Here is an 8,743-nt window from a genome sequence, read left to right on the forward strand (position 1 = left end):
TTGTGCACGACCAAGTGTACCATGGACTTATTTCTACTGTCCAAGGTGTTGGCTATGATTGACACTGGTGGGAGGAGCCAATGCATTAATTTCGGGCCTGTGTTCATACTGTGCATTAGCATAAGTGTGGTTTTGACTTTACGCAGTATTTCCACGCCTGTTTATTTCTATTGGGCAAAAAGTGGTTGCTGTCACTGATTGGCGGAAGAAAGAATCGCATGAAAGATAAGACACATCTACTACTGCTACATATTTTGTACAGCTACACTTGTGCTTGCGTAAGTGGCTACTAGTGCCTTTGACTTTATCATTAATAACTAATAACAAAAACATTCATTTCATTGTATCTATTTTCACGTGCCTGTGCCTGTGCAAGCCGACTGTGGGCTTCAACTGTAGTGGATTATTTGGAGTCATAGTCAATGATCAACAGTGGGAGGAACTATGACACACCTACGCTGCTCGTCTGTGCTCGTGCATGAGTAAGCGACCGGGCTTCGACTTTGTGAATTCTTTACAGTTCTGTTTGTTTCTACTGTGCAAAGTGGGAGCTGCCATCAATAAGAGATCATAAAATACACCCAAGGATATTACGGCATCAAATGTCAAGCTGCTGCTAATGCAAATATTAGAGGCTCGCTGAGCCTCACTGTGCGCGACTTTAAAAACCGCAGCAGGCAAACTCAGCCACGTGGCTCGCAGCTCTTCAGGAAACTCGGCTGACCAGGAAGAGGAATCAGCTGCTCTTCAGGGATTAAAATGAACACGCCTGCAAGCGGAGGTGACTTCACTACCCAACAGCCACATTTGTCAAGCTTTCCACACGGCGCCACTGCCCGCCTTGCATGCACTCACCTCTGGCAGAGAGCTTTTTTGTGTTGATGATTTTCGCAGCGTACTCCTGGCCGGTAGATTTCTTGACGCATCGCCTCACCACGGAGAATGCCCCCCTGGAGCAGGAAAAATATACGTATCAAATGTACATACATACTATGTCTCCCTCCCACATCCTTAAAAACATGCATGTGGTGAACAAGTGAGTGTGAATGGTTATTTTTCTATGTTTCCTGTGATTAACTGGAGACCCCAAAGTCAGCTGGAATCGGCTTCTCTTCCCACCCATGACCCTCATGAGGACAAGCCCTATAGATATAAATGTACATATGTATATAAGTATACACACTCAAAGTGCAAAGAAAGGCACATGCATGTTTACGATCTTAGATATCTGTGAGTGTGACAACTAAAGTGCAGTGCATGGGAGGGAGGCAACCTGTTCCATTGCATAGACCTCCAGTCGTTATTAGCTAAATGGTCGAAATGTGAGAAGGCAACAGGAAGAATAGAACAAGTAGCCTGCAGCTCTCATCTAAAGCCATGCTGCTGCTGCAGTTACTAATGGAGGTGCAGGGAGATTAGACAGCAGCTTTGCAGCTAGGATGTTGTGTGTAGTCATTTAAAGAAGAAAAAAAGGGTGCAGCAGGGTCGTGCAATGGTAAAAATATGCAGACCTGTTTGTGAAAGGGAGGTGGGGTCCTTGTGTTTTCCAGGAGCCATGTAGTAGTATTCATGCACAAAAAAAACAGAAAGCATGGCGCTGGTGGAAGCTGCAGCAGTAAAAATGCCACCACTAACTGCACTGACAGTCTTTTATAAACACGCTTGTACAGGAAACAAGTTCTTCCAACATGGCGTAATGCACCTATACGGGTGAGGATTTGGGGGATTAAAGAGCGAGGAGGTCGCTTGGCTTCCCTGTTTTTGACAGACCCGTCTCGCGCCGTGTCAACTCAACACGCGCGCGCGCGCGAGGCGCACACACACGCGCACACAATGGCAACCAAACACACAACAAGCAGATGGAGGAAAGAGCGAGCGCTTACTTTCCGAGTTCCTCGTAGAGCTGATATTCATCCGTGAAGCGGGTTGAGGTCACCACAGTAGCCATGTTGACCGACGTGAAAGGGGACAAGGTGGGGGAACGCCTGCCTCTCGCCTTGCTGACAGCCGCCGAGAGAGACGAGAAGGTAGATTGCTCGGTGCAGGGAGGGGCGGGGTTAGGAGGAGCTAGAAAAAAAAACACAGATCGTATATTAGCGCGAAGAGGCATTCTGTTTTGAAGGTTGTAAAATGGTGTCTAATTGTGAGCGATAGCTATTCAACAGGGTTTGTACCGCAAATACTGTACTGCAAATCTTGCTATCATTGCAATACCAAGCAAATAAACTCCTATTTCATACTACTATTACTGCTACTACTACTATATTATATAAACACAATACTACCATCACATTTTGTATTGATAGAATGATGTTTTGGATTAAGACATTCACACTGTCAATACCTTAAAAGGCAAAAGTGCTTTCTGTCTTTGAATGCGCATTTCAACTTGTTAGCATGTTAGCATGCAAATGAACATACTGAAAGTAATGTTTCTCCGGTCATCTGTCTTATTCAAATAGATCCAACACAGAAGAAAGCCAATAACTGTCAGAGGAAGACCTCTCTATCTCGTTTTATACAGCGGTAGTGTACATGTTGTTTGAGCAGCAGTTCTAGGGTCAGTTTAAGCTCCACTCCTCTTCATCTCATCATGCTTAACTGCACATAAGTGAATCTGACACCAGAGCAGCTGACGGAGGTCCGCATTCTCCTTTGAGCCAATCGTTGTGCTGAGATGAATGCCGCAATATTTTAATGTGAGTTGCTGCACTGACACCAAGGCAGGACCTCTTGAGTAATATTAAGGTTAAATGTGGATTCAGTTCTGCACTCATAGTAAAGCATTTTTAAATCATGTGCATAATTTGACTGGAAATTGTGAGTTTAACATCACTTTAGAGGACAATAATAATGATAATGCAGTTATGATTAAAAGTACAGCACATTAGATTATATTCAGCCATGAAAGGAGGATGGGAATAGTTTAAGGTGCTTTTGGGGGAATACTGAGAAGTACACTTCATTAGCCCTGGAAGTAGATCATAAAGCTTGTAAAATGTTGAAATAACCCCCATACTGACACAGCGCTGTGCTAATTTATTTCTCCACTCGGTACAAGTAACGCCTGGTCGCTGCTCGTTGCCGTCGTATTGCATTAGTGTCACCCTAAAGGCGGTGACGCACCAATATGTAAGGCCTCTGTGACACAGCCGCGTGTATGTTTGTTTTTTTTGTTTTACTCTTCCCACCATTATAATCATCATCACCCACAGAAAGTGTCACTAACTAAACTACACATTTAAGAAAATCATAGGAGGAAAAACTAACTTTCGATTCCCTGCATGTCTTTAAGCAGGGGTCTCAAACACGCAGCCACTAATTTGAGGCCCCCGCCTTGATATGAAAGTTTAATGTTAGTGCGGCCCGCGCAAGTTTGATATGGATGCTGTATGGTATCATGTACCCAGAAAAAATGATTACGTTTGATTAATGTTCATGTTAAAGGTTAAATAATAGTTAAATAAATAATAGTTAAAAGTAATAGTTATCCTCCCTATCCGTGTGGAAGTGGTACATTTTTGGCTATTTAAGTTTAAAGGAAATAACTTGAAGGCTACCATTTAGGTCGCTAGCGCTCTAGTTTGCGAGTTAGCATGTATCTTAAGACCCTGCAGTTGCGCAATATGTTGTAAATAAAAAGAGTATAAATGTGACTATAGTCGTGTTTTGTCATGTCTACAGGGCTCTAATAATGCTTTGTTAATTTTAATCTGAAAAAAATAATTTGTCTACCCACCAACTATATGTGGTTTCTTAAGTTTTTATTATTTGCCGTTTTATTATTATTATTATATTTATTTATTACTGATTGATTGATTTTCTTTATTCTTGATTTGTTTATTTATTTTTCATCTTATTTTGTGTAGAAAAATAAAAAGTAAGATATTTGAGAACAGTGGAATGTTTTATCAGAGCTTTTCTTGTAGAAAATTGGAACCAAAGCGAAGTTTTTAAACAATTTTTGTTTTTAATAAATGTGGGGTTTTTTTTGGTTTTTTTTGGAAAACCTGATGCGGCCCAGTCTCACCCAGACCCGAGCCCCAGTGGCCCCCAAGTAAATTGAGTTTGAGACCCCTGTCTTTAAGGGATTTAATAAAATACATAAAAATATACTGTATGTTATGCACAACTCATGAGTTGTGTGTGGTCTAAGTAAGTTTAGGCAATTCTTGAGTATTTATGATCTCGCTACTGTTTGCCTCATTGTGGAAGTACATAGAGAAATAATGTCGTTAATCTTTACTATGTGTGAATGTTCCAGCCTCAGTGAGCCTTTGCAGGAATGGAAATGTGTCTGCAGCCAGCACTTGCAGAGAGCAGAGAGAAGACCAGTTACTTGTGTAATTATAGGGAGCTGCTCTGATTCCAAAGCCTAATTAGCGATGGTGCAGAGGTAGCGTTGTATTAATTACGTCGAGCTGGCGGGTCTCTCTGTGACGAGGAGGCTTGTCAGAGGACAGTCTCGGTAGAGGTAGTGTGGAGGCATGATGACAGCTGGGTGGGAAAACAGCGGTGGAGGTTCTGAGCATTGAGACTATTGTGTGTCCACAAAAGTTGAAAAAGGGAAAATTATCCATCAACCCCCCCAATTTATCTGATTGTTCTGTTGTGGACCTCAGACTCTGAACTCCTCCCTGATGTGCTCACAAAACATATGCAGACTAGTTGTGCAACCTTCTATGCGTCCTCCAATACCCCACTCGGTACTATGGACCGGTTCCAGAGGTCTAATAACAAAATGATAACAGCACCCTGGATCCTGGATCTGAGATTTGACCAATTAAAGATTTGTCCAGGCAAACATGACCCACTGAAGTGCACAATAGCCGAGGTGCATAAAGTCCTGAAGAGGATTAACACCAGCAAAACACTAAGAACCGGCAACTTCTGGTTGGTGTTCTCACCTCCATCTTCAACCTGTCTCTCTGTCAGACCATCATCGCCAGGACAGTCTGTCAGGATTGGAAATAGAACCTCAACCAGCACCACCACAACAAAAATTGGCACCCCACAGGGTTGTGTACTCAGCCCCATTCTATACCTACAATTCAAGTATTCAAGTATGTTTCTTCACGTCTGTGACAGCTTCAGTAGACACAGGTGGTCAACATGCAGAAAGAACCAAATTTTGAGCAGTCATGGTTATGGAATTCTTCTAATGGAAACATCTTGTTTCAGAGAACGCCACATTAAAATAAAGGACACTGCCACATTTTTTTCTTTGGGTTTGTATGATGCTATTCAGACACTCATGACATGACAAACAGCTTTGTCATATTCTACTTCCTGTGCTGCAAACAGGAATCAAACATTCACATCTCGCTTGTCTGATGCCAAACGTGCGGCTCATTTCTTCATCTACTTCAGACTTTTCTTTCCGCATGTAAGATCATCAAGTCTGGATGCGGTCACTTACATGTCAGCGTGGTACGTGTGCAGACATGTGCAGCATTCAGCAAGTGCATGGAAAATAAGTCATACGACTGTAGACAGAAAGATAGTGAGTCACGTAAGACTGCTGATAAGAAGGTATTTTTTTACTTACCTTCCAATTTCAGCTTCCTCAGCAAGGCACTTTGTCAGCTCGGGTGTCTGTTTGGGCTTCATATCATGTCCATGCGGCAACCTCAATGAACCACAGCTCCCCCCAATGTTGGCAACACTCGTGCACAACACCACCAGGCAAGACACAATTATCCTGCTACTCACTTGTGTTGCCAGCTATTTAGACAATAATGGCAGTGTGTTGACTCAGTGGATAGTGAAACTAAACAAATATAAAAGCTGTACAATGACTACTCTAAAATATATCCAATCTTCTATGTACAGTATTGTCCTTTAAGAAGCCATATTGTAATACAAGCGCTTGCTAAAATGTCATGACTATACACACTTTACTGAGATACTGTATACATTCATTCATTCATTTTCTACCGCTTTTTCCTCACGAGGGTTGCAGGGGTGCTGGAGCCTATCCCAGCTGTCTTCGGGCGAGAGGCGGGGTACACCCTGGACTGGTGGCCAGCCAATCACAGGGCACATATAGACTGTATACAATGTCTGGTTATTGTAGCATTAATAAAACAACACATCTAATGGAGAACAATAAGACTTTTCTCAGGGTTCTGTTCAAATGTGCAATGCAGTATGGTGCTGATCCAGATCGGCCTTGTCGGAAACCCATGCTCTACTGTTGTAGTGTAATAATGGTGCTTCTTTCCGAGTCCAACTTCCTTCATGACACAGTAAGAGTAGTGTTGTGGAGGCCAAAGGGGAATGAGTCATTGAGTAAGAATGTTTGCAGCTTGGCTGACGGCTGCTTTATGGAGAGACTTTTCCTCCCTTTTCACTGACCACTGACATCGCAAAGCATGGCTCGGTTTGATGTGTCTTTTTCACTTCTGCATTTTCTAATTTGGCTCGTTTAGCTACATGAGAGGGGCAAAATATTAGAAACAGCTCACTGTTTTTGAGGTAGTGCAGTGACTACAACAGCTGTATACACTCAGTAGAAATATAAACACAACATTTTTGCTTTTGCTGCCATCTTTCATTAAAGATGTAAAGCTTTTCCTATTTATTAATCTTTCATTCATTCATTCGCTACCGCTTTTCGCGGGGGTGCTGGAGCCTATCCCAGCTGTCTTCGGGCTTGAGGCGGCAGCCAATCACAGGGCACATAGTACAGACAAACAACCATTCACACTCACATTCATACCTATGGACAATTTGGAGTCGCTAATTAACCTAGCATGTTTTTGGAATGTGGGAGGAAACCGGAGTACCCGGAGAAAACCCACGCATGCACGGGGAGAACATGCAAACTCCACACAGAGATGGCTGAGGGTGGAATTGAGCCCTTGTCTCCTAGCTGTGAGGTCTGCACGCTAACCACTCGTCCACCGTGCTGCCCTATCTTAAATGTAATTATAACCCTGAAATCTAACATGTGTCATGTCTAAATCTGTGTTAGTGATCACCTCTCCTTTGCTGAGATAATCCATCCACCTCACAGATGCCTTAGGCTGGCCACAATAAAAGGCCACCTCAAAATATGCAGTTTTATCACAGAACAATGCGGCAGATTGTTGAGGGAGCGTGCAAAATATGCAAGCTGACTGTAGGAATGTCCACCAGAGCTGTTTAACTGAATCTCACAACAGCCAAGGACCTCCACTTCCAGCATCTTCACCTCCAAGATCGTTTGAGATCAGCCACCCGGACATCTGCTGCAACAACCGAGTTGCATAACCAAAAACATTCTGCACAAACTCTCAGAAACCCTCTCAGGGAAGCTCGTTTGCATGCTTGCGTCATCCTCTGCGTCTTGACCTGACTGTAGTTTTGTTTTCAGAACCAACTTGGTTAATTAAATGCTGGCATTTGGAGAGATGTTCTGAACACAGGGGCATTTCATTGTGAATGCACAGAGATTCAAAATGGGACAAAATCCCATTGTTGTGCCATTCCTCCAAGACCATCACCTCACTCATGTTGCAGTATGATAATGCACGGCCCCACCTTGCAAGGATCTGTACACATTTCCTGGAAAATGAAAACATCCCCAGCTCCTGCGTGACCAGCATACTCACCACACCGGACATGTCATCCATTAAACATGTTTGGGATGCTCTGGATTGGCGTATACGACAGTGTGTTCCACTTCCTGCCAATATTCAGCATCTTGGTCTATGGCCACGCTGTCTGATCAGCATCTTGATATAGCACACCTGTGAGATGGCTGGATTATCTGGACAAAGGAGAAGTGCTCACCAACACAGATTTAGATAGATTTGTCATCAATATGTAACAAAAGCAGGCCTTTGGTGGACATGGAACAATTTTAGATCTACGAGTGTAGTTAAGGAAAGATGTTAGCTGCATTGTTATCTTTTTTAAACGTAGAATTACTAATGGGCGGCACGGTGACCGAGTGGTTAGCGCACAGACCTCGCAGCTAGGAGGACCAGGGTTCGATTCCATCCTCTCTGTGTGGAGTTTGCATGTTCTCCCCGTGCATGCGTGGGTTTTCTCCGGGTACTCCGTTTTCCTCCCACATTCCAAAAACATGCTAGGTTAATTGGCCACTCCAAATTGTCCATAGGTATGAATGTGAGTGTGAATGGTTGTTTGGCTGGCGACCAGTCCAGGGTGTACCCCGCCTCTCGCCCGAAGACAGCTGGGATAGGCTCCAGTACCCTCGTGAGGAAAAAGTGGTAGAAAATGAACGAATGAATGATGCCGCTTTTATACAGGATCTTATTACATTGTGCAGTTGTACCTAATGTTGTGGCCTGTCACTGTATGCCAGTGCTTGGTGGACATGCACACCAAATGTAGAAGATAACGTCCATCTGAAGAGAACCTTGTGTTACATTTAAATGAGTGAGCATCAGCCTACAATGAATATGACAGCTCCCACCCACGTACTGGATGCATTGTGTTCCAGCCTGTGTGTGCGTGTGTGAGTGTGGGTAGGCATGCGTTTGTGTGACACCTCCTTTGCGATTTACAACATCTGATGGTGCAGCCTTATTTCTGCAGGCCATCACAGTCGACTGGAAGTGGCTTGTGTGGGCATCAGAGAGCAGTCAGTGCAACATGTCTACTATCTTCATCACGCTGTAGTCCTCTTTTTGTCCCTTGAAACAGGCAATTAATAAGCTTTGGTTAGTTATGAGCAGCCTACTATACAATATCAGTGAGCATCAAATGTGGACAAAATAAGAATGCTCACTGA

The 8,743-nt window shown here is 43.4% G+C and overlaps 1 protein-coding gene across 10 annotated transcripts in view; it reads right to left on the reverse strand.

Annotated features, from left to right (window-relative positions):
* The window catches only part of camk2g2 (calcium/calmodulin-dependent protein kinase (CaM kinase) II gamma 2), a 34,534-nt gene extending 32,476 nt beyond the window's left edge, over window positions 1-2,058 (reverse strand). For 4 of the 10 annotated variants that reach the window (XM_058059090.2, XM_058059089.2, XM_058059091.2 and 1 more), the window contains exons 1-2: window positions 1,884-2,058; window positions 856-950 (exon numbers count right to left, since the gene is read on the reverse strand). In XM_058059090.2, coding sequence (XP_057915073.1) covers window positions 856-950; window positions 1,884-1,948 — 160 coding nt within the window. In that variant the 5' untranslated portion in view covers window positions 1,949-2,058. The remainder of the gene's footprint in view (window positions 1-855; window positions 951-1,883) is intronic. The other 6 variants (XM_058059097.2, XM_058059096.2, XM_058059095.2 and 3 more) reach the window with 2 other exon arrangements.
* Window positions 2,059-8,743: the final 6,685 nt, after the last annotated feature.

The sequence above is a fragment of the Doryrhamphus excisus genome, linkage group LG20 (genome assembly GCF_037039965.1).
Source record: "Doryrhamphus excisus strain RoL-2023G ecotype Guam linkage group LG20, RoL_Dexc_Guam_v1.1, whole genome shotgun sequence".
Taxonomy (NCBI): Eukaryota; Metazoa; Chordata; class Actinopteri; order Syngnathiformes; family Syngnathidae; genus Doryrhamphus; species Doryrhamphus excisus.